General features: G+C 28.4%; 7 protein-coding genes and 1 long non-coding RNA gene across 23 annotated transcripts; 5 read left to right on the top strand and 3 right to left on the bottom strand.

Annotated features, from left to right (window-relative positions):
- On the top strand, nt 1–3,765 carry LOC100745649 (glutathione S-transferase 1). Its single transcript, XM_024365395.2, has 6 exons — nt 1–201; nt 1,864–2,012; nt 2,175–2,233; nt 2,682–2,823; nt 3,110–3,274; nt 3,443–3,765. Exons 2-6 carry the CDS (start codon nt 1,872–1,874, stop codon nt 3,584–3,586), a joined length of 651 nt encoding a protein of 216 aa, XP_024221163.1. The 5' UTR covers nt 1–201; nt 1,864–1,871; the 3' UTR covers nt 3,587–3,765.
- Nucleotides 3,766–3,919: 154 nt separating this feature from the next.
- LOC112211992 (glutathione S-transferase 1-1) lies at nt 3,920–8,407 on the top strand. Of its 5 annotated transcripts, none has more exons than XM_024365391.2 (6): nt 3,920–5,640; nt 6,790–6,943; nt 7,533–7,591; nt 7,671–7,812; nt 7,939–8,103; nt 8,172–8,407. In XM_024365391.2, the coding sequence occupies exons 2-6, from the start codon at nt 6,803–6,805 to the stop codon at nt 8,310–8,312; spliced, it is 648 nt and encodes a 215-aa protein (XP_024221159.1). In that variant the 5' UTR covers nt 3,920–5,640; nt 6,790–6,802; the 3' UTR covers nt 8,313–8,407. The 5 variants fall into 5 exon arrangements, with proteins under 5 accessions (XP_024221159.1, XP_033174974.1, XP_024221160.1 ...); XM_033319083.1 differs by having other exon boundaries at nt 3,920–6,370; XM_024365392.2 differs by having other exon boundaries at nt 3,920–6,375.
- Nucleotides 7,260–7,581, bottom strand: LOC117151286. Its single transcript, XR_004461092.1, has 2 exons — nt 7,462–7,581; nt 7,260–7,376 (listed from the first exon to the last, which is right to left on the bottom strand). It is a non-coding gene; the product is annotated as an uncharacterized LOC117151286 (long non-coding RNA).
- A 4-nt stretch (nt 8,408–8,411) lies between the features above and the next one.
- On the bottom strand, nt 8,412–10,472 carry LOC100745404 (pyridoxal phosphate homeostasis protein). 2 transcript variants are annotated; one of them, XM_012381637.3, is made up of 5 exons: nt 10,454–10,472; nt 9,875–9,987; nt 9,373–9,733; nt 8,854–9,095; nt 8,412–8,773 (listed from the first exon to the last, which is right to left on the bottom strand). In XM_012381637.3, exons 2-5 carry the CDS (start codon nt 9,944–9,946, stop codon nt 8,672–8,674), a joined length of 777 nt encoding a protein of 258 aa, XP_012237060.1. In that variant the 5' UTR covers nt 9,947–9,987; nt 10,454–10,472; the 3' UTR covers nt 8,412–8,671. The 2 variants fall into 2 exon arrangements, with proteins under 2 accessions (XP_012237060.1, XP_003487024.1); XM_003486976.4 differs by lacking the exon at nt 10,454–10,472 and having other exon boundaries at nt 8,412–8,777; nt 9,875–10,055.
- A 180-nt stretch (nt 10,473–10,652) lies between these two features.
- LOC100745206 (NADH-ubiquinone oxidoreductase subunit 8) lies at nt 10,653–12,321 on the top strand. The gene is made up of 4 exons (XM_003486974.2): nt 10,653–10,912; nt 11,062–11,305; nt 11,383–11,575; nt 11,854–12,321. Exons 1-4 carry the CDS (start codon nt 10,885–10,887, stop codon nt 11,983–11,985), a joined length of 597 nt encoding a protein of 198 aa, XP_003487022.1. The 5' UTR covers nt 10,653–10,884; the 3' UTR covers nt 11,986–12,321.
- A 1,517-nt stretch (nt 12,322–13,838) lies between these two features.
- On the bottom strand, nt 13,839–18,480 carry LOC100745086 (vacuole membrane protein 1). Of its 3 annotated transcripts, XM_012381626.3 has the most exons (6): nt 18,159–18,351; nt 16,667–16,884; nt 15,389–15,733; nt 14,767–15,276; nt 14,225–14,494; nt 13,839–14,160 (listed from the first exon to the last, which is right to left on the bottom strand). In XM_012381626.3, exons 2-6 carry the CDS (start codon nt 16,667–16,669, stop codon nt 14,029–14,031), a joined length of 1,260 nt encoding a protein of 419 aa, XP_012237049.1. In that variant the 5' UTR covers nt 16,670–16,884; nt 18,159–18,351; the 3' UTR covers nt 13,839–14,028. The 3 variants fall into 3 exon arrangements, with proteins under 3 accessions (XP_012237049.1, XP_003487021.1, XP_033174969.1); XM_003486973.4 differs by lacking the exon at nt 16,667–16,884 and having other exon boundaries at nt 18,159–18,480; XM_033319078.1 differs by lacking the exons at nt 16,667–16,884; nt 18,159–18,351 and adding an exon at nt 17,566–17,586.
- On the top strand, nt 18,367–21,282 carry LOC100744962 (very-long-chain (3R)-3-hydroxyacyl-CoA dehydratase). 4 transcript variants are annotated; one of them, XM_012381627.3, is made up of 6 exons: nt 18,367–18,473; nt 19,177–19,256; nt 19,345–19,461; nt 20,157–20,391; nt 20,480–20,584; nt 20,671–21,282. In XM_012381627.3, the coding sequence occupies exons 2-6, from the start codon at nt 19,194–19,196 to the stop codon at nt 21,234–21,236; spliced, it is 1,086 nt and encodes a 361-aa protein (XP_012237050.1). In that variant the 5' UTR covers nt 18,367–18,473; nt 19,177–19,193; the 3' UTR covers nt 21,237–21,282. The 4 variants fall into 4 exon arrangements, with proteins under 4 accessions (XP_012237050.1, XP_003487020.1, XP_033174971.1 ...); XM_003486972.4 differs by having other exon boundaries at nt 19,177–19,277; XM_033319080.1 differs by lacking the exon at nt 19,177–19,256 and having other exon boundaries at nt 18,413–18,473.
- On the top strand, nt 20,281–23,686 carry LOC100744723 (putative peptidyl-tRNA hydrolase PTRHD1). Of its 6 annotated transcripts, none has more exons than XM_024365393.2 (3): nt 20,281–20,391; nt 22,901–23,087; nt 23,251–23,686. In XM_024365393.2, the coding sequence occupies exons 2-3, from the start codon at nt 22,902–22,904 to the stop codon at nt 23,422–23,424; spliced, it is 360 nt and encodes a 119-aa protein (XP_024221161.1). In that variant the 5' UTR covers nt 20,281–20,391; nt 22,901; the 3' UTR covers nt 23,425–23,686. The 6 variants fall into 6 exon arrangements, with proteins under 6 accessions (XP_024221161.1, XP_003487018.1, XP_012237052.1 ...); XM_003486970.4 differs by lacking the exon at nt 20,281–20,391 and adding an exon at nt 21,597–21,911; XM_012381629.3 differs by lacking the exon at nt 20,281–20,391 and adding an exon at nt 21,597–22,035.
- The last annotated feature ends 12 nt before the right edge of the window (nt 23,687–23,698 follow it).

The following is a 23,698-nucleotide window of genomic DNA, read 5'->3' as shown; positions in this document are numbered from 1 at the left end:
CTATTCGCTACTTGAAAAGGGGGACATATGGTAGATACGCTGGCATTTATAAAGAGACTGGAGAGCTAACTCCTTTACATAGCTCGCAATTATCTGGTAGTATACCATTGGAAAACTCGTATTTGAATTTACTTTACTCGTCTTCGTTTATCTGCCACATATCATCCTTGTTTTCGTCGTCCGAAGATCCGACTATAACCGGTACGAAGTTTCATGGATAGTGCTTTCAGTTTTTGATTTAACGTTGATCTTAATTATCGATTGTGTTTTTGCCGAATAAGGTAGAATCCCATCGTTGTATAGCTATTGCTTGAGAGTGAAGTTCGATATGTCATTTTGCAACACGATTATCGATTTGGTGCATGGTGGAGATAACCAGACAAGGAGTGTTTACTTCAAGTGTGCCTGTAATCCTTTAAAACTGTGAACGAATAATACAGAGAAAATATTTAATCTTGTAGCGATAAAAAGTTGATCCATAACGCAACTTGTTTGGCGCAACAGGCATGCCATATATGCTTGGCTGTTTTTAAGTTGATAGATCCAATGTTTTTAAACGTAACGTATTAATAAGTTAAACCAATGTATTACGTTACATTTTTCACGCTATATTAATATATTTCTGTACGCTAATTTATATATATTATATATATAGCAAACGTAACTTTGTACTTATATAAAGATATAGATTCTTTGGAAAATACTGGCACATTTGAATAAACATCGATATAAAAATTACTTTACGACTGTATCGAATAAATATAAAGTGATATAGTTACTAGGCTTTTTTATATTAACTAGTGTATAGCAGTAAGGAGTTCATTGAAGACGCGATGAACCGGCTATTGCATGATGGAAAGTTATTTAGTATTTCCGCTGACCTAAATAACTATCATGCGTAACACTGAGATAGAAAGAAACTTCGTGGGACGGTACAGAGGCAAAGGAATTATTAATCTCAGTGGCCTCCACCATTTTCGCCCAATACGGTGTTTAACTTTGAGATTGTATTGAAAAACAACTAATCGGCATTCCTTCGGGGTACTTCCTTCTATCTCCGCACTGTACTCTTTTCCCCTCTTAATCGTTACGATCTCAATACTGAGTCATGCCATTGTTATGTGCACAAATACGTGGATACACGTATACACGTAACTTTCCATCCATGTACGATATACAGCATGTCCAATTTATCTCGAACCGCTGAAATATCTCGAAAAAAACACGAGGATACAAAAAGATATTTCAAAAAAAAATTGCACAGCGTTGAGGAGGACATACTATACTCTTGTGTATTTAATCTTGCGGTAACCTTGAGAGTGGCATTACAATTTTATTACGTATTCTTGTAGCTGACGTTTGTAGCAAACGTTTTCAAAATACCATAAACCCGTATCGTTCGCGCCATCCGTTATCGAGATACGAACTTTAAAATCCGATGTGTCGCCGGGATTAGCGTTATCCATAGAGAGATGTCAAGGTTATCGTAAGGTCAAGTACACGAGAGTGTACTATATCCTCCACGATATCGAGCAATATTTTTCTGAAACGTTTTTTCGTATGATTCGCGTTCACTGTATATTATATCTATATTCACTGTATCTATAAATCGTATCGTTAAAATTTTTCTTCTGTCGCACGTCTGTTGAATAGTCGAAACGATCACATATTTCCTTATTTAAATTAACGCATAATCATTTCGCAATAAGTAAATAAATTTATTTCTAGTTTTAATATTATAATATGATTTTATAATTGTTTAAGTAATAATCAGTCTAAATTTTATTTCTATGTTTAATTCTATACGTCAGTTCGAATCGAAGTCAGCGAGTTTCTTAAATGACGCATTACATACCGTTACAGAAATTAAAATGCCAATTGATTTTTATCAACTTCCTGGAAGCGCTCCGTGCCGTGCCGTTGCATTGGCAGCTGCCGCGCTTGGTATCGAAATGAATTTTAAGGAAGTTGCTTTAATGAACGGAGATAACTTAAAACCAGAATATTTGAAGGTACGTGTAATTGATATAAGCTAAACATAACTCTATTACACTTGTATCGAATTCTATTAAAGCAAGAAATTAATATCTTGTATCAAATACTCGAATATTTTATTACATTTATATTTACTTGTAATATTTTTGGTAATATATTTGATGTCTCCTTATGTACAGATGAACCCACAGCACACGATACCTACAATCGATGATAATGGTTTCTACTTGTGGGAAAGGTGAAATTGATTGATATATTATATTATGAATACTTCTTTAATTTCAAAGAATCTCGTTCTTTTTTCTCAATACGATGATCTATCGTTTGTATGCTATTATATAAATATACCTGCACCTAAATACCCATACGATTACAGTACGTACGATCAGGCGAAAATTATTCGGATAACAGACTAGCAGGAATTTAATAAATTGATCATTAACTAACATTTCGTTCCAAGAAATAGAATCCTATTATCTCTAACTAATAAGCTCTAACGCTATTTTGTAATTCTGTTGCGATTGTGTCTTTCCTTTCGGTAGATTTGCACTTTCTGTCTTACAAGTCTGTGTTACAGTTTTCACGTATGGAGTATTCCAGTACTCTAATACGAACGAACGATGATAATAATTAAGAAGATCAGGAATAAAAACGTATAGACGTTTTGTACATTCTTTTTCTTTCAGTCGGGCTATTATGACATACCTGGTAAATCAATATGGTAAGAATGACTCCTTATATCCAAAGGATCCGAAGAAACGCGCGATCGTTGACCAAAGGTTGTATTTCGACGCCTGCACTCTGTATAAATCTTTCGCAGACTATTACGTAAGTTTAAAGCCATTTAGTGACTTTTTATGGCGCATTGAAAGGAATTTCTATGTTACATGACGTTGCTAGATTTTTTTAAATAAAAAACTAACTTAATAGATTCTTACATATTTCATTATGCGTGGTATTCGTAAATAATTTCTTTTATTCTTATAAAAGTAGACAATTTAGGTGATATATACATGATTTTCTCGTCGAATCGTTTAAAACCACTATTTAATCTTTTATTTTAGAACGTGTATGAAGCGAATAATTAATTAGCGACCTTAACATTTTTCATTAGTATCCTATAATCTTCGCCAAAGCCCCTAAAGATCAAGCGAAATACGAAGCTGTTGGCACAGCCATGTCTTTCCTTAATACATTCCTCGAAGGACAAGACTACGTGGCAGGAGAGAACATGACTCTTGCTGACCTGTCCATTGTGGCCACCGTGTCCACGATAGAGGTAATTTCCTTGAAAATATTATCTTATCAAAATATATGTTATGTTACATCGATAATAATATGACAGTAACGCCACTATCAAGAGACTTAGAAAAAAGTCATAAAAAAGAGTTTTAGAGAACTCTTTTATATAAAGTCACATTTATTCGTTACATCATTTTAACAACAGGCCACGGACTACAATCTCAGCAAATATAAAAATGTGACCAAATGGTATGCAAAGATCAAGTCGGAAGCTCCAAAATACGAGGAGTACAACAACGCAGGCATAAAGGCATTCAAGGATTTGGTGCATAACATGACGAAAAAGTGAAAAGCGAAACGCAATAACAATATTCGAAACCATGATTTCTTTTATGTGAATTCTATATGAATAAATTTTTTATCGTTCCCTTTTACAGAGAGGAATTCTGCTTACGTATAATTATAGAGTCTAAATGATACATATATAATTGCCTTATATATACTGTTATTGTTTTATATTTTGCAAAAGTTGTATTTATTATTATTAGTACCGTCAAAAAATGTCTCGACATTATCAATTCCGTCAACTCCAACTTCGCTCAATTATCAGAAGCGCTTCACACGAGATCATCGTCCACCCAACTAATTTAATTGTCAGATCGGTAATTAACGTAAACGTAAATAAGAATGTTGGGCCGAAGTCACGCAGCCTTTCGTTACGACTGAAATTTTTCTTAGAACTCGTTCATTTTCTCGACACCATTCGAAAACAATTTGTACGTGGCGTTACTCGTTCATCGTCGAAAGCAATCGACCAATGACACCAGCATGGCATCATCAGCAGTCAACGTGTTACAAATGGAAACTTTACGAGTGAATAAGCACCAGCCAATATTCGATCGTTTTAACGAATATTATTTCACACATGAATATTTTCCTTCAGCGTATTTACAAGCGAGAAATCGAATTCTGAGTTAATGCTCGTTCACACTCGTTCATGCTCGCGATACTGCCCACGTTTGTTCGTTCATGTTCGTTCATGCTTGTCCGCGTTGTTCGTCAAATGTAGATCCGGCTCAGAATGCTCGTAAATGCTATTGCGGAGTCGTTATAGCAGCACATCGACGCGTATACACTATCGAACCTATGTTTCCCCTGAAATTCTAAAAATTGGCAAACATTAAGTTCCAAAAATATTAATACATTGCATATTCATATCGCCATATGTGTATACTGAATTTTACATAGTTTCATTTTAGTTTTCCTACGAATTGAGGTAACCAACAACATCGTTACGTATCTAATTCTGTTTAATTTGACTGTCTCCTACGGTGACGTTGTTTTAATATAGAAACGAACGAAAGAAATAATTCTACGTGAAAAATGAAATAAAAAATATATCGCAAATTTTGAGAATTAAAAACACGTTGTAATAGTTGTCAGCTTGACGTTCACATACGGTGAAAAAGAACTGTTTCGAACCCATTTAAGGTAAAATTACCATTACCACGCACGATACAGTAAATAGTGGAATCAGCATCAAATACGTATTAATGAACCTTGTAATTATAGTAGCCACTTGCTGTTCGCAGTGCGACCAATTTACTTCAGCAATGACCATCCTTTTGATTCGATGTTCATTTGCTAATTATCCTCGACCTCGGTTTCACGTACGTTTTAATTACACTGCAATGATCGGTAAAACACTTTCATCGATAGTTGCTTTTCTTTTTGCTATAGCCAAACGGGAAAGATCTTTTCGTTTCCACGAGAAAACTTTGAGTCCTATCGTAAAACATCCCCTAATGAATAAAATAAAAATATCATTAAACAAGAATAAATACTTTCAATAGTTTTAGAAGGAAATGATATTTACATAAAAGTGTGATCATTTGTGATTGCTTCTAAGTTAAAACAATTTATTTAAGTATGTATTACGCGGTCGTTGAATCCGCATTGATTATAACTGAACCAGGGATTTTTATACAAATTTATATTTTTACGAACACAAGTAAAGAAATAGAACTTAAATAGAGACTCGTTTTGCTTATTAAAGATTATAACGAGTACTTTACTTTCCGTATTTCCGATATTTTATATAATTAAACATATTCTATACACTTTTGTCTCTTTAACGAATACTTTTAGTGTGTAGATACTTTCTACAGCCATTACATACATGTACATACATATATTATTATATGTATATGTACATCGAATGAGTCAGCGCACAAGCTCTACTCGCAATCAATTCACCTGTACGAATAAGATAAAGCATATTCATACCTTTCCTAACGTTCACAAGGAACGATCGCACTAATATCTCTCGAGACAGTGATAATAATTATTAAAAAGGAATTTGATACCACACGCCAGTTGTAAAATTATTACTATTACGAAAAGGTAGCAATTATTTCTTTGCATGTTCGTGATCGTGTTCACTGCTTCGTATACCGATTATAAAGGGCACCAAGATTTATTGATAAATTAAAATTTGTTTATTTGTTAGATTTATTTCTAAATTAAGAAACTCTCGACAAGTAAGAAGTATGGTTTTGAATTTATCGTATACATATGCCCAATTCTCATTTTTAGATAGTTCAATGAATCGCCTTCTTTACGTTGTTTGTACGTACGCTTGAACTGTTTCGCGTGTATCGATTGCTTGTTAATGGCGCACGCACGTAGCAGTACTTTACTACACATGTAGTTCCAGATCACGTATATATAGGTTGGTCGTATGAAAAATAGTTGTCTATCGATTACATCGATTGAAAACAAAACTGTGGCAATACGCTTGAATCGGCCAAGAGATGAAACCCTTACTTGCCGCGCGCTTCCGCGCGTGTTGCGCTTTGGAAACGGTTCCCATCGAATTTCAGTTCGGCAATCTCGCCATCGCTCGTTCCATTCGTCGTAAGAGCAAACGAATTCTTTCCTCTTTCCAATTTTTTATCGCTCTTTTCTGTTTTGTTTCTCTTTTATACCTTTTTTCGATGCAAATTCTCGATCTTTATTGCACTTCAACTAAAACCGAATATTCATGGTGCAAACATTGGAAAATCTCACAATAACTCTTGGCATTGTTCAACAATGACGAAAAGAATGTGCCATAGGACGTATTAAATGCGAAGTAAGGTACACAGGATAGTTCTGTAACTTTCGTATGTGTGTATATTGATTTAGTTAGCGATATTGATTCTATCGAAAATCGTTGTGAACGAAACCGGCGCCGCTGAAAAAAAGGGGCGTGTAATGGAATATTTCAATACTTTTCACTGACGGTCTCGAAAGTTTTAAAGTTGCAACGAAATATTTTTTCGATAACGTTGAAACGATACTTCACTAGCATGTGATACGCGGCAAATGTTTAATTGCATTGAGCGGCAAGTCACAAGCTACACGTGTGTTTAAAATGTTCAACCAGTTAATTATTGTTAATGATTTCTATCTATCCTTTGCGAGGAATTATATTATACTTTCAGTCATACTGCGTGCTACCATCGTGAATTTTAATTACATGGTAATTGATGTTGAAATATATTCTTTTAGTTAACAAGCAATCATGTCAGTGGATCTGTATTACACGCCAATGAGTTCACCTTGCAGAGCGGTTCTCTTGACTGCCGAGGCCATTGGTATTACTTTAAATTTAATAGAAATCAATTTATTTGAAGGCGAGCATCTAAAGCCAGAATTTGAACAGGTCAGCGTGCTTAAATATGTCTTGTGTTATCTATTCTTTACGAAGTTTACTATATTGCATATTATTGTAACATTTCATCTCTTCTAGTTCATCCTCGGAAATGTACTGTTCATAATTTAGATAAATTTTCATATTTTCGGAGCAAATAACATATCTATATTGGTATATTTCCATGAAGTTAATCCATAACATAAAGAAATACATTTTATACATTCAATTGGCAGTCGATTGTGATAGCATGTCGAATGTGGTCAACATAAAACCGCAAAAGGTTAAAAATCTTAAATAAATATCAAGAGTCATTTACGTAATAATGTCAATTGAAATATTATTATTATCAATACACTATATTACACGGACCTATCAAATTAATAATGTACGGTCAACGAAACATTATACGCTTCCTCGATTATACAGCATTCGCAACAGTTAACTGAAAGTAATTAATTAGAGGACTGCGTTTATTCTGTTTTATTTCGTTCTTCGATATTTCGCTATTCGTTTTATTCGATACCTACACAGTATGTGTTAAAATGAAATTTTACAGTAATGCGTAAAATAACATATGGCGATTATATTCCTATTATAGCTGAATCCACAGAAAACTGTCCCGTTTCTTGTAGACGGCGATTACAAACTATCTGAAAGGTTTGTAATTAATTAATACGCAATGTGTATCATTTTCGTTGCTTATCATCCTTTAATCTCTTTCAATAAACGATTGCAGTCGAGCCATCATGTCATATTTAGTTGATCAATATGGTAAAAACATTCGTCTAAATCCGCAAACACCGGCTGGTCGAGCATTGGTCAATCATCGATTACATTTTGATATTGGTACGTTGTATCGGGGCATGAAAAATTATTATGTAAGTTATTCAAAATTAAACCACTTTTATATCTTTCTTGTGTTTTCTTTCTTTTTGAAATAGGAGAAGTAAGGTGAGAATATAAAATAAATGATTATATCCTGAAACCGAACGAACTTGTTACAGTATCCAGTTGTGTTTAGAGGGGCAAATTACAATCCAGAATATTACAAGGTACTCGAAGGCGCGTTTGATGTCCTCAATAAATTTCTAAATGGGCAAGATTACGTCGCTGGACGCAATTTGACCATCGCCGATCTCGCATTGGCAGCCACTGTATCAACATCGGAGGTATACACATACATCATGAGAAAAAGGGAACATTATTTGGAGATTTAAATGATGGTTACTGATCGTAGGTTTTCGGTTTCGAGGTGGAGAAATACGTGAATGTTGCTAAATGGATGGAGAGAATAAAATCATCCGCGCCAGGTTATCGTAAAGCCAATGGTGAAGGATTAGAAATAATGAAAAAATTGGCCGATAATGCAAAAAAGTAGTAATCTATGCCACTACTGATATATTGGCATGTTATTTGTTAAATTTAGTAAAATTGTAGAAAGTAGAAAGTAATAAAGTAAGCCTTCCTTAGAAATACATTGAGACTTTATGATCACTCTGTATTTATCCATTTAAGGAGAGAAATAATCATTTAAGGACTTTACGATATCGACCAACTCTTTATACATATTTTATCTATCTATCGATACATATATGAGAAGTATTTTATCTAACTTTATTAAAATTTTTCCTAAACTAAATTTTTCCAAAATGTTTCCTACGACAGTAGTATATTACTGTTGAGACCGACCAACCTACACATCATAAATTATATTTATAACGATATTATACAATATATTTATACAAATATTATATAAAAAATATGTATTTCATTAGGTATCCTTTTTTGCTCTTTCCCCAAATATAGCGGTACCAACTCTAATATTAGTACTTCCCAACTCTACCTGCATAAAGATAATGTCATATTTTAATACGTGTCTGACATTTTTAAGAAAGTATAACAATTTCTAATAAAATTACCGCATGTTCATAATCATTTGACATTCCCATTGATAACTCTATCTTATTTAAATCAATACCCAATTCTTTTGAAACTTTTTCTCTACATTCTTTCAGACACAAAAAATCAGGATTTGGTCCTTTAGCGAGATCATGTCCAAACGTGCCTATTGTCATAAGACCTACAAATTCTAAACTTGTACAGTTATCGATAATATGCTGAACAAGAGTACAAACATCTGTGATTTCACAACCACTCTTTTCTGAAAATGTAAATTTATAATATATTTAACTTACTAAATTATAAAATCAGAATAATCCTAATAACTAGAAGCCAAGACATAGCTTAAATTTATTTGAACTTACTTATTTGAAGATGAAACAAAAATTTTGCATGAATTTCATATTTTTAAGGTCGTATAAATATTATGTTAGGAAGATTGAATATAATAAAACATGCAATATTTTTGTTCATAATATTTTCATATAGAAATATACACAATAATCGTAACCAATTACTAGAATTACAATACGTAATACCTTGTTCGTTGCTAGTATTCACCTGTACCATTATTTTTAATTTCAAATTTTCATGTACTCTAATTTTAGACCAAGACGTATTTAATGCTGATGCAAGTTTTTCATTATCTATTGTTTCAATAATATACAAATTTGGAGTAGTTAATAATTTGTTTATTTTATTACGTTGAAGATGGCCAATAAAATGCCAACGTATATCTGTACATGTTTCTAAAATACTTGAGTGATTTCCTTTTTCAACTAATTCATTGACATAATTTTCTCCAAAATGTCTTTGACCAGCTTTATACGCATCCACAATTAATTCAACTGATTTCAATTTACTCACAGCTACTAAACGTGGCTCAAAATACTTGTATTCCTGTGAAAAGGAGGTTAAATATACAAATTATTACTATTAAAACATATCTCTAGTGTTTTATGTTTATATTTTTATTTAATCTATTTACATAATTCCAAAATAATTATCATTATATAAATTTATATAATATTTATAACATACGGGTAGCCTTCTAGCAGAAGCAGCAATAATTTTATCTTGCACTACTTTTAAATTCGTTACCAATTCGGCCATTTTGACTACTTTTTAAACTTTTTTTATGACATTTTTTATCACTACGAATAAATTAAGATGATATTATACTATTATATGATACTTAAATAATACTTTATCTATGGTTTTTAATACATATAATAAATATGTATTACACATTTTATTTAAAAGAACTGTTCCGACTAAGATAAAACAAATTTGTTGTTAAATTACTGTGTGTAGCATTATAAGAAACCATAATCAGTGTTATAATCCATATTCAACATTACAGGTTAAACCGCAGCGGTAATTATATGTTATGACAGCAAGAAAATTTAGAAAACAATTAATAAATGTAATATAACGATATGACTTTTTCCTTTGTTTCTATTTAAATTCTAAAATGAAACACAATATATTTGGCAATTAAGGCAAGCCTATAAATTCTACATAAATTTATCAATAAATGAAATGTATTGTTCACTTTTTCCTTTAAGGAACAATAGAAATATTTTAATTAATTGTTTTTAATACTGAAAATTAATAGACCAGATTTTGGTGAACATTATTACGTAACCTAGATGCCGCTGATATGTGGGAAAAGTTTGTATATTAGACTTATATAAGCTGATGTAAATAGGTATAGTTATACCCATTGTCTATTATAAAGTTACTTATTATATTTATACGACTATATAACTATAGTATATACATACATAAATATAATATTATATATTATATTTATACGACTATATAACATAGTATATAACTATAGTATATACATACATATGTGGATATGTGTACTATAGTTTTATACGAATACATGAAGTTCAATTTTCAATGCGAAGAAAATTATTCTTAGTCCGCGCATAGCTAGAACCAGATTGCATCTGTATAGTATATATCATATATATATATATATATAGTATACCGTGAAAAGATCGATTGCACGAAGTGAAAGCAATTATTGAAATTTCAACATGACATTCCTGAAAACTATACAACCAGGTAAATTTAACAAAACTATTTTCTGTTTCCTAATACGATTTAATTGATTCTTTTTCTATCAAATGTAATATACAAATATCATATAACCTATAAAATTATTATTTTGTCTTAATTACATATTTGATTTTATGAAAGTATGCTTTTTACAGGTTTAAAATTATTTCAAACTTCAACGAAAATCTTAAATGTACCTGTACGAACTAAATATTATTTTGTTTCCCCGGAGAGCGCAAAGTTTGTTGATAATGCAACAAACAGAACAATGCTTCTAGAAATCGTGCGTGGTATTGGAATTACACTTTCTAACTTCTTTAGTGAACCTGTAACAATAAACTATCCTTTTGAAAAGGGTCCCTTAAGTCCAAGATTCAGAGGTGAACATGCATTAAGAAGGTATTGGTATAAAGCTTTTTATATCAAGAGTACATAAAATTTGTACTGAAGAAAACATAATAAATTTATTCTAATAGATATCCTTCAGGTGAAGAAAGATGTATTGCATGCAAATTATGTGAAGCAATTTGTCCAGCACAAGCGATCACTATTGAAGCAGAGGAAAGAGCAGATGGATCCCGCCGTACAACAAGATATGACATAGACATGACAAAATGTATATATTGTGGATTCTGTCAAGAAGCTTGTCCAGTGGATGCAATCGTGGAGGTAACGATTAATACATAAGTATATATAGTAGTGCTTGTTTAAATTCAAATAGAGCTATTTTGTCTAAATTCAAATAAGCCAGCCTTACTTAGTGTAATTTAAATTTCAGTATCAATTTAATGTAATCCAAATCTAATGCAAAGAGAATAAATAGACGTAATAAGAGTAATATATTAATTTCTAAGTGTCAATCTATCATAAAATGTAAACAATTCTATGTAGATATACGGTAATACCTATTACATACGATTTATATTTACCATATGAATTATTTTTAGGGTCCAAACTTTGAATTTTCAACAGAAACACATGAAGAGTTATTGTACAATAAAGAAAAATTGCTGAATAACGGAGACAGGTGGGAATCAGAAATTGCTAGTAATATTTATGCAGATCATTTGTATCGCTAAATAAATTGTAAAATTTAGTGAAATGTAGTAATAATTAGTAGTAATAATAGAAGATGTCTATTATGTGTGAGCTATTTTATCAATAAAATGCTCGCTATATATGTGTGTGTATATATATATATATATATATATATATATATCCTATATATTGTTAATTTTATTGCAAAAGAAGTAGTAATAATGAGACACTACTGATGCTACTTTTCCTTAGCATATACTTACCATATAAATGAATTTAATAACTGCGTTTTTTCCTTTCTATATATTGGTCACGTTACTTCATTTAAATCAATAAGAAACGAAATATTTATGTAAATAAATCACGTTATAAAATCATATGAATATCAATTATATTTGATGTTAATGAACAATGACTTAAAATATTATAATTTTCCATGTCTTCATATAAATTTTACACATTAAGCATCTCATTACTAACGAAAATTTTGCATATTATTACCTGTTCTTTTTATTAGTTTCTATACGTTTATTATTTACAAACATGTTTTAATCATTTTTAATATGTTTTCGTATTTATAATATTCTCCCCTAATTTTCCCCTAAAAAATACCTTGAATAATCTTCTTACAGTAATAATATAAATTACAAACTGTTATTCATATACATATATATATTCAGAATAAAAATGTATAACTCTACACTCATTATTTATAAAGGTATGGTTCTCATAACATTAAATTTTTAGTTTATCACATGAATGAAAAAATACCAACTAGTTAAAAATACAATTTGTACTTATCTCTCCGAAAATATCACAAAATATTTTGAAATCATTCAGTTTTATTTAAGTTTTATTAAAATATAATAAAAATATATTAATGAGATATGTAGGATATGAAAACAATTTATTTTATCAATACTTTCCAAATAGAAAAAATTCAATGTAAATAAAAAATTTTCTTCAACAGCAATTTTAACTCTTCTAAGACTAAAAACATTGTATCTTTCATTTATATGTTTCTTATTCTCAAAATATTTTTAAATTACAAGTAATATTACATTCATTCCATAAATATAAATGCATTACAATGAAAAGTGAAAATGTCATAAAAAATGAGTGACAATATATAGTTAGAATATAAATCAATATCGGATCTATCGAAAAAACTGAGTAATTTCTATGAAATCACGAAAAATCACTACTATTTATTCACAAACCACCGATGGATATGAACTTTTTAGATCTGTTCTGCAATCATATGTATTATTAACTATATGTATATATTTCTGACTTTATGGTTGGAAAGCTAATCATAAGATTAGCTTTTTGTAACTTTAGTATAAAAAACTAATAATTGAAAGCTCTTTTTTTGGTACTTGAACATAATTTATACTACTTATCTACTCAATTATGATAGATAGTACTGAAAGATGCTAATAAGAGAATGTATTTGTCAACTAAGAATATTTAAAATAATTATATTTAAATGTTTATAGGAATAATGCATATCTCAAACAGTTTTATACTACATTGGAACTGATTAGAATCCTAAATCATTTACATTATTGAGTATAATATTATTAACATCATAAATCCTAGGAAGAGTTCTGATATTAGAAATTATGACTGTAATAGTGAAAGTAAAATGCTCATAATATGTATCATACATAATATGCCCATAATTTATACTACATAATGTATAAAAATCCCCCCTAAGATATACATATGTGTATGTATATCGTTAAATACATACACACATACATGTGTAATATAGATATATGTGTGTGTGTGTCAAAAATGTTTTGTAATATATATACATATATACATATATATTACGAAACATTTTTCACATTTACAAGCATCCTAGAAAATTAGAATTAAAAAAATTAAATTTATATACTTCATCCTTCACGATTTATTCATATTGCAAAAGAGAAATTGTGCACTTAAAAATTCGGCCACAATATTATTATTATTATTTTTAGTACCTTAATTATACTGCACTTTAATAGCAACTTTATCTGTACGTAGTTTTTTAATTGATTTTATGTTTACATTGTATATCCTATATTCAATAACTTTTAATCAGTACATTCTTTAGTTCGTTTACGATGATAATTCCTTGCTAACGCATGAATAATTGTTACTAAAAAGTAACATATCATCAACATTACAAATTTATCAAATAACCATGAAATTGTTGTTGCTCCATCCTGAAAACAAAATAAATATTTAGAAATGTGTAAATACATTGCTCACAATAAATTAAGATCATACCATCGACGTTTTATCATGCAATTTTTCTTTCTGTTGAATAAGATACTTTTTCAATGGCTCTTGAAATTTGGAACCAATAAATGGTACAATTGCCAGCAGTTTTATGAATTTATCTAAAAGTTCTTCATTGAAAGCTATAATTACTGCAAGTTGTTGAATATGCATTTTTATAATCGCCTTTCCTATAAGTGTAGCTCCAAAAAATGTCCAAAATGGAATTAAGTAATGACCACATGTCAAGCCAGCAAGATCAAACAATGGATTGGGGATCTAAAAAAGATTTTTGTGTAAAAAATATATTGTAAATGTTTAATTTAATTTTAATAAAATTCGAAGATTATATAAAAATATTTTCTAAAAATATATAAAAATAAAACTTTTCCAATATAATAATAATAATAATAATAATAATAATAATAATAATAATAACAATAACAATAATATTATTATTATTATTATAATTATAATATAATTTTCTAATATAATAATATTTCTATATAAATAAAATTAATCTTTAATATTTAGAAAATAATTTAACTTACTGAAGCACAAGCAAGAATTCCCCAGAATCCAGCTTTTTGCACAAAATGTTTCATAATTAGCTTTAATCGAATTAATAATGAAACATTTTCTCCATTTTCTAAAGCTTCTAAAGCTTCTAATTCTTTTAAATCTTCTTGATCAAATTCTTCATTTCTATTATTTTGTCTGCTAGTTCGAGCTGCCCTAGCCATAAAATATGGTGGTAGTTCACCAAGTGCAGTACCAGCACCCCAAAGCATAGCTTCTATGCGTACTTTTCTCATGATATTTAATATTCCTGCTGTCCACATTGGATCAATTGTTGTTGGACATATTATTTGATCAGGATATGGTGGTTCAGGAAAATTGAGAGCGCCACATTCATATGCAGCCATTGTGACAGCTGCTATATGTGGTCCTAGATACAGTACAAAAGTGTGTAAACCTGTACCAAGACCTACACTGGAAAGGACACCTAAACCTATCCAATATAACCACCAAATTATTTTTGTCTCCCATGCTTTCAATATCTGAAAATGTACAAATATTTGATGACTTTAAATATTAAGAAAAACAAAGATGAAAGACTAATATGCAAAATTTTTATATAATAATTTACTCTACTTTAATCATAGAACTTACCTGTTGATGTGGACCAGAAATTCTACTCAATATCAGAAATAATGTAATTATTGATATTATGCTCCATACTGTCTTTTTGTAATGCAATGCCTTTCCCCCTAAGCTAAATATATTATTAAAAAGTTCTCGGAAAAAATAATTCAATGTGGTAATTGGATGCTGCCACAAAGTTAAATGTTCAGAATCTAAATATAATTCATTGTCCAAATTATTTAAATCTCCTGAAAATGGTGCAGATGATTTTTTCTCTTCTACATTTTGTTGAGCACCATTAACAGGTGCCGAATCCTTCACACGTCGAATGGCAGTGGTTTTTTCCAACATGATACTTCCTAACTGATTATTCTGCAAAGATAATAAAACAGATCATCAATAAATTTATGATTATTTAATAAATAAAGCATTACGAAATATGTAATATATTAGAAATGAATAAAATATTATAGTCATGTCACACATATTGTCATATATGTTACACAATTTAAAGCAGCAAAAAATTAAAAAATATCACAAATTTGTTCTTACTGTGTTCAACAATTTATTCCCAATACTTCATTTTAAAAATATGAATGGAATATTATAAAATTAAATTAATGGCATTGATTACTGTAATATAATAATTTTAATAATATATGCTAAAATATTATATTACTTCATACTGATATTGATATTGAATATTAATAAAATGATTAAAAACTCATTGAAGCAATATTAATGTTATAGTTAAGTATACAAAATGATCAATAATAAAATATTTAGCCACCATGAGTTTTACATGCAATATAAAAAAGGAATATATTATATATGAAGATTTTTTAAAATTACAAATAGGAAAATACTTATGTAATGCAAAAATGTAATGTTAAATTATTAAGACATTAAAAAATGATATAAAAAAATGATAATTCCAAACACTTCATATTAACAAGATTAAATTAGTTTGCAGCCATGTACAAAGTGTTTAATATAAAATCTTTACTTTATTGATAAAGACATTATACGTAATATCTTTATCATATTATAAAATTGAACACTACTTTCATGCTGTTTCATTTCTGGTAGGTTAGTGTTAAATTATTTACTCTTACTATTATTGTAGTTTCATTAAGTTATTTATTCTCATTAATTTTTCAAAATATTTATGACACATAATGTTAATGTAACTAGTATTAGATTAATGGATTTATGAATCAATAATTACACGTAACTAAATATGTTTTAATATTTGTATAATAATAAACAGCATACAATTATTTGTAGAATGGATACATTCTATACCATATTTGCGCTGTTCCCTGAAATGTGCAGATGGTGTTTTAACGAGCCATTAAATGATTTCTGCTAATTCGTAAAACTGGCTTCACTGTAGTAGAATTCATTGAGTTTCTGCTACCCGTATGAAAATAGTGTCTTCAAAATTCTGTATAATACTGGTAACAGCTACATTCGAAATAGTGCTCATCTTTGAATCTATTTTCCATCATGTCATCATCAAGCTGCATTAGTTGTATTATTAACTAATTACTGTTATAATCATAAAGGAATAAAAATATTCTAATAATTATTTTCTATTAATACTGATTACCAATAAGAAACATTAATTTCCAAATAATACAAATAAAACAATGACAAATATAATTTATTGAATTAAGATATGAATTACTTTTACAATCTGTATCATATTATATAATAAAAACTTTAAAAAGAAATTTTACATAAGAGATTAACAAAATTATATAATTTTAACAGATAAAACTATAAGTGGACAATTAAACAATCTGATCTTGTTTTCTTTCAAAAAATTGAACATTATTTAACAGTATTTATTGAAACATTTTAAATATAAATACAGATATAACTTTATGTACATTGATTTGCATATACATAAAACTATTAAATACACAAAATTATTGTTTAAATTATTATAAAAATTGTTTGGAAGTAAAGTTTTTGGTGAACAATTTAAGTACAAACGGTTGTTTCTAATATATTTAATTTTTATATAATCTGCATGGTAATACAGGTACAAATATTCACTATAATTCATTGTTGATTTTAATTTCTTTAAATGTGTGTCATAAATCAGAAATATACTGCAATATACAAAATAACATATACAAATATTCCATTAAAGTTAAATTTAAAATAAATAGATATATATGTATAAATTTACTTACTGTGCTGACAAATACTTTAAAACTCACATGATTTATAACAGAAATATTATTACATATTTTCTAATAATTTACTTTTAATTGTAATTAAAAAACAGTGTGATTTTCAATAACTATATAAAATAAAATAGTTATTAATCTATCCTGAACATTAAAAATGGTTTTATGAATTTCTCACTATTATTTATATTTCAAATATTTAATTTCACTAATCTAACATATGTATTCGCGAGTTAATTTAACCTGCAATTTTTTATCTTATACATTTTGTACACGATTAGTATTACATGTATAAGATTCTAATTACTAATTGGGATTAATTATTGATGTTTTATCTAAATAACACTTAAAACTGCATATTATGTTGTCTGAAATTGCGAAAATTTATGCTACTATACAGAAATCGCACGTGAAACTAAGCCACGAAAACATAATTTGAATGCTGGAAATTTATTTCATATTTTAATGTTTCTCAAAGAAATACGTACAGAATATTTTATCAAAATGTGTTTTCAAAATACAATATTTCTTTTTATGAAATATCGAACATGATATAATATAATACAATCTGATAACATAAAATGTAATTGAATTACCTTTTAACCTTAAAATACGAATATGGCTAAGTGCTGGATCAATCGAAAATGTTTTTTTTCAAATCATTATGAAACACACATTTGAGTAAAAAATAAAGTGCCTGGTGATATCTGAAGTGATCGATAATTAGCATATGCACTTAAAAAAAACAATGTTTTTATTCAACTTAATTAATTAAACTGTCAACTCGACAGTAACACATTTATATTTATATACATATATATGAACCCACAACACTTCCTATATGTATATTGTATAAGTGCAAGTACGCGCAAGTCTCCATGTATAAAAGTGCCTAATCATTAGTCTTTTAGGTAATACAATTCCTCTATATAATCATCGCCTTATATTGAATACCTCGCATATCTTACACTGACATAATTCTAAATTATTACTTGCTAACACAATAAACATTGACCAATCAGCGTTTCTGTAAATAAGTATTGACACTTTAATTATACTTCACATGAATGATTTTAAAATACAAGACATGTCTCTTGCCTTTTCCTTCTTCATATTTTATTTTAATGAAATAAACAACATGATATATAAATACAAAATTTCTAATAGCTATAAAAATAAACTAGAGTTATAAGCACGTGGTTCAAGATCTAATATTTTTAAATTTAGTGATTTTTATCAGATTCATGTTTTGTAACTTTATTTAATTATTAAATTACGTAGCATATTCAACAGTAGATATGTTGGTATCATATTATGAACTTAATTGTTAATGGCTGATATGTGCAGTTCTTACATTTTCGTGTAATCAAAGTCAAATGATAAATCAGACATTATTAGCTGTAATGTTGACAGTGGCGTTCGTTGGAGTACGAAATTTTGTGTTTACATCGAATAACTGATAAATTTTTATTTACAATGTTAAAATACAATATATATAATAATGAAAATTATTTAAAAAATAAAACGATACATCTTTTACTAACTTAGAACGAAATATGTACTTTCAATATCGATCTGTTATAACAATAAGCCGGATAAAATTAACATTTATAGAAATATAAAATGAAAAAATGGCAGATATTTTAACTCCATTTGTATATTGGGCTCAAACAGAGCAACAAATTACATTAAAGGTAGACTTGACTGATACTTGGGTATGTAATTTCTAATATATAAACTTTATTGTTTATCAGCTTATATATATCAAATTATATTTTGTAGCATGTTAAAGTTTACATGAATGAGAACAAATTAAGGGTTACTGTTTATGGACAAGGCGCGAGAGGTCTTAATGAATATGGATTTAGCTTGGATTTACATTCATCTATTAATGTTGAGGTAACTTATATTGTTGAAATAAATTTTATAATTATGATTCATTACATAGACACTTATTTGTGCTTTTAATGGATAAATGTGAGTAAGCTTGCATTTTATATTCACATTTTTTTTATAATCTTAAATGATAAGTAAGATACATTGTTATTTATAGGTAAATTATTTTTAGCATGCTTCAATAAGTTTTACTAAATTTCTTAAGCTAAGATTTTTTACGCATTATAACTTAATAACAAAATAAATAATATGAAATGTATAGTTGTTAGAAAAGATCCCTGTTTTTTTGTAACAATTGTAGCAATAATATTTTACTTCATCTTATGGAGTAACTTGGGGTTAGGATGGCAAGGCTAAAAGTGACAGAGCTATCTATAATGATTTCCAACTACTTATAATAGAATAATGATAATGTATAATATTTTACATGGATCAGTATGCTATGAAGTTCGGAATCCATGTAAAATCCATACATCACGACAGTGTGAATCCAATATTATATTTTATTTGATTCGTCATGTATAATAATGCATTATCTTTTAATATGTAATATAAGAATAATATGGAAATATTTATAATACCATTTGCTTTATGGCATATCATCATTTCTAAAATTTGTATATCTTTAATTTTTAGTAAGAAGATAACATGTTCTATATTACAAGTACAAGTAATAAAAGTAAAATTGTTTATTATAGGAAAGTAATTACAAAGTAACAGCTCGACAAGTTGATTTTACATTGGGTAAAAAGTGTCCTGCTTGGTGGCCAAGATTAACTAGTCAACCACAAAAGCCATCATGGCTGAAAATCGATTTTGATAAATGGACAAGCGAAGATTTAGACGATAACGAAGATGAAAGACGAGATGTATGCAGTGATTATCCCGACATGTACGATAAACTTCATGAAGAAGAGTTTGGCTATAGAAAAGGTATACTTTATTAAAAAATGTTTTAATATACATAATAATTGAAATACATTTCAATATTAATAATATTTTACAATTATTCATTGCGCAGAGGATTTCAAAAAAGTGTATCTAATTATCTATAACCTTTGTCAATTTGTTGGTTTTATCTATATTCTAACTGTAATGGGAATTACGTATTCGCGAGATGGACCAGGTTAGTAACTGTATGATATATTTAAAATTAGTTAAATATAATAATACCTAAATTGATCTTTTTAATTAGTAAATTTCTAATTGTAGCATCTATGAAAGAAACTTATGTAGCTGTTGGGAATGCAATGAAATTTATACAACTTATACAATTTTTAGAAGTTATGCATTCATTATTTGGTTACACTAAGAGTAGTACATTTGTAACATTTGTACAAGTGGGAGGCAGAGCATTTATTTTATTTATTATGATTGAGGCTGAACCACGTATGCAAACGAAACCAGTTGTCTTTTATCTTTTCCTTGTATGGAGTATAGTAGAAGTATTTAGATATCCTTATTATCTCATGCAATTACTTAAAATCGAGATTTCATTTTTAACATGGCTAAGATATACAATATGGATGCCTTTATATCCATTAGGCTTCCTTTGTGAAGGGATTATAATATTAAGAAATATCCCATATTTTGAAGAGACGCAGAAGTTTACTGTTTCTTTACCAAATTCTTGGAATTTTGCATTTCATTTTCCATCGTTTTTAAAGATATATTTACTCATATTCTGTTTACCCTTTATGTACATGCTGATGTCTCGCATGAACCAAATACGTTATAAAAAGTTAGGCAAATCTAGGTTGAAAAAAAAGTATGCGTGATGTAAAACAAGATAAGATAAAGAAATTAAAATATTAGAAAATTTCATCAATGGTTTAATTATTACAAGTACAATTTATCCCTAGAAGTAGAATGAAATGATTAAACAAAAGAAAAAAGCTATCTTTACTGTAAATATATTTATTTTAAACATATGATATATAACCATGTTGAAGAGATTTTACATGCAATATTTAGAAAATACATTAAAGAGAACATTTTAGTCTCTTTGTATTTATAAATACAAAGCTAATATGAGTAGATCTTATGTATAAGTATGATTTTGTAATTATAAATAAATCAAGTATTACTAAACAAATTTTATTTTTATTTATATCTATTTTAATATCTTCATCTCCTTGTAATGTTTCAGATTTATAACAAATATTTTGTATAGTTTCATATTATTTGTCATATTACGTTTTATTTTTATGTGATTGTTTCAAATATATTGCTAGTTATATTTTAACGCCTGTAATATATGAAATATTAGTTAGAAGTGTGATAGTGAGCAATTTGATCAGTATCTTCGATTTTTTCGAACTTTAATATGTTATAAAAGGTTATTTAAGTAAGCAGAATATCACAAGAGATGTGTCGCAAAACTAAATCTAAATCTAACCTCAATCCAGGAAAAACACTAGAAAATTTGCGATTCTCCTGCTAGAGTTAAACCGGTAATGTTGTCGATTAAAGGTGTCTTTAATTTTAGTGATCTTGAAATGTCATAAAACTCAACATTTTGAACAACTTTTATCTGTACATATAACCTGCGCTCGACCTTACCTTTTAATATATGAGATTAGTAGTAATATTAATTCGGCCGCCAGCATTTCGTTGCTTAATCAAAGTAATGCACAAAACTTTCTGACAGAAATTTTTATTAAGTTTTCAAAATAGTACATGATGAATCTTTTCGTAATTATGAATAATCATTATTTTAAATATTATATAAATTCTTCTTTTTAAGTAGAAACTCTTTTCTTTAATCATTTTATTGTCATGTATAAAATAATGAGTATAAACAGCTATAAGTAATATCAAATTGGTGAGAATGTCCAACTATGTAATTAACATGACCATGATATAATTAAATGTTTATTCTTTAAATGTTCACTTTACAACTTAAAAAGTAGAGATGATAGAGTTTTTTTAAACCTTTACTTACAGATAGATCGCAGCAATTTCTAACGAATCAATGACAACAAAAATTTGTCAAATATACAAAAGTTATTATATTCTATATAAATGAATTATGTTTTGAATGTTGTAACATATTATACACAGTATTTACGTATGATTAATTTGTCTTTAATAACAACAATTTATATAAATAATACATCTGATTTAAACTACAATGCCAAAAGAATATTACAATGATATTTGTGTCTTACTTTTGAATATTACAATACTAAACAGACATAATGTCAATAGATAAATACTTCAAAAGTACTTCCTATTGTTTTCTTATTTATATGAATTATATATATTTTTGGCACTTACTATGTAAGGATTGTAAATGACATTAAATTTAATATATAGAAAATTAAGAGTTTTATCAACGAATGTTTAAAGTTTAATAATTTAGCTTGATCAGCCTTACAATAGCCCTTGCATATTCTATAATTTAAAATTAAATTAAATTAAACGTCTTTTGCGTTACTAGGATGAGTGTGCTAGTTCAATATGTGGTGGTACGAGGAGATCTTCTGGGGACAATGAAGTGGCCCATCGGCGCAGTTATAGCTCAAGCATGCCATGCGTGTACTGCTGTTACTCATCTTTTTTATAATGACAATTACACACAAGCCTACCTTGCCAATTTAGATGCTATGCACAAAGTTGTCTTGGAAGTAAGTATATCCAGGAACTATATATATCATAGGTATTAAACGTCAATTCGAATGTATTATTGTGCATAACTATTGTGTATACAGTTTTTAAAACAGCGAAGGAGTATGGTGACATTTATAGTATACTCATACATGGATATATTTATATGTATATAAATGTTAGATTCCAGATGAGACCAGTTTAAACAATTTATGTTTAACATTGACAAATGAGAACATTGATCATAAGGTCTGGATTGAACAGCCTGATAATATTCCAACGTGTTTGGCAACAAAACCTTACCCAAAGGATAAAGTAAAATCATATTTCAAGAAATATAAGTTACTTAAATTGTAAAAGGATACAATTTTCATTATACAGCTACATTATCCTCTTTTATATTGTACATCAATTGTAATAAAACTAAATAGTAATATAAAATAAAATAGTATTAAATATAGTACTATATATTTTAAGGAATAGTCAGTATCAAGTTTTAGTACCTCAAACATTGTCATTTGCAATGCTATAAAACGAATTGAACTCTGCTTAGGAATATGTCAAGAAAAATCTAATAATATGTTTCATATTGTATTAAAAAGATAACAAGTCGATCTTATGTCCTTATGAA

Source organism: Bombus impatiens, unplaced genomic scaffold (genome assembly GCF_000188095.3).
Source record: "Bombus impatiens unplaced genomic scaffold, BIMP_2.2 scf_0135, whole genome shotgun sequence".
NCBI classification, from domain to species: domain Eukaryota; kingdom Metazoa; phylum Arthropoda; class Insecta; order Hymenoptera; family Apidae; genus Bombus; species Bombus impatiens.
The sequence above is the reverse complement of the archived record's forward strand: the minus strand, read 5'-3'. Positions and strand labels throughout refer to the sequence as shown.

Excerpts from the sequence above, each read along its gene's own strand:
- LOC100745649 (XM_024365395.2), top strand. The coding sequence starts at position 1,872 with ATGCCAATTGATTTTTATCAACTTCCTGGAAGCGCTCCGTGCCGTGCC. Across the intron at positions 2,013-2,174 it reads TAAAACCAGAATATTTGAAG|ATGAACCCACAGCACACGAT; the intron begins GTACGTGTAATT and ends CCTTATGTACAG. Across the intron at positions 2,824-3,109 it reads AATCTTTCGCAGACTATTAC|TATCCTATAATCTTCGCCAA; the intron begins GTAAGTTTAAAG and ends ATTTTTCATTAG.
- LOC112211992 (XM_024365391.2), top strand. The coding sequence starts at position 6,803 with ATGTCAGTGGATCTGTATTACACGCCAATGAGTTCACCTTGCAGAGCG. Across the intron at positions 6,944-7,532 it reads TAAAGCCAGAATTTGAACAG|CTGAATCCACAGAAAACTGT; the intron begins GTCAGCGTGCTT and ends TTCCTATTATAG. Across the intron at positions 8,104-8,171 it reads CCACTGTATCAACATCGGAG|GTTTTCGGTTTCGAGGTGGA; the intron begins GTATACACATAC and ends TACTGATCGTAG.
- LOC100745404 (XM_012381637.3), bottom strand. The coding sequence starts at position 9,946 with ATGGCCGAATTGGTAACGAATTTAAAAGTAGTGCAAGATAAAATTATT. Across the intron at positions 9,096-9,372 it reads GAATACTAGCAACGAACAAG|AAAAGAGTGGTTGTGAAATC; the intron begins GTATTACGTATT and ends TTACATTTTCAG. Across the intron at positions 8,774-8,853 it reads CAAATGATTATGAACATGCG|AGTTGGGAAGTACTAATATT; the intron begins GTAATTTTATTA and ends TTATGCAGGTAG.
- LOC100745206 (XM_003486974.2), top strand. The coding sequence starts at position 10,885 with ATGACATTCCTGAAAACTATACAACCAG. Across the intron at positions 10,913-11,061 it reads CCTGAAAACTATACAACCAG|GTTTAAAATTATTTCAAACT; the intron begins GTAAATTTAACA and ends TGCTTTTTACAG. Across the intron at positions 11,576-11,853 it reads CAGTGGATGCAATCGTGGAG|GGTCCAAACTTTGAATTTTC; the intron begins GTAACGATTAAT and ends AATTATTTTTAG.
- LOC100745086 (XM_012381626.3), bottom strand. Across the intron at positions 15,277-15,388 it reads TTTCTGGTCCACATCAACAG|ATATTGAAAGCATGGGAGAC; the intron begins GTAAGTTCTATG and ends GTACATTTTCAG. Across the intron at positions 14,495-14,766 it reads GAATTCTTGCTTGTGCTTCA|ATCCCCAATCCATTGTTTGA; the intron begins GTAAGTTAAATT and ends AATCTTTTTTAG.
- LOC100744962 (XM_003486972.4), top strand. The coding sequence starts at position 19,194 with ATGGCAGATATTTTAACTCCATTTGTATATTGGGCTCAAACAGAGCAA. Across the intron at positions 19,462-20,156 it reads ATTCATCTATTAATGTTGAG|GAAAGTAATTACAAAGTAAC; the intron begins GTAACTTATATT and ends TGTTTATTATAG. Across the intron at positions 20,585-20,670 it reads GTATTCGCGAGATGGACCAG|CATCTATGAAAGAAACTTAT; the intron begins GTTAGTAACTGT and ends TTCTAATTGTAG.
- LOC100744723 (XM_012381628.3), top strand. Across the intron at positions 23,088-23,250 it reads TGCACAAAGTTGTCTTGGAA|ATTCCAGATGAGACCAGTTT; the intron begins GTAAGTATATCC and ends TATAAATGTTAG.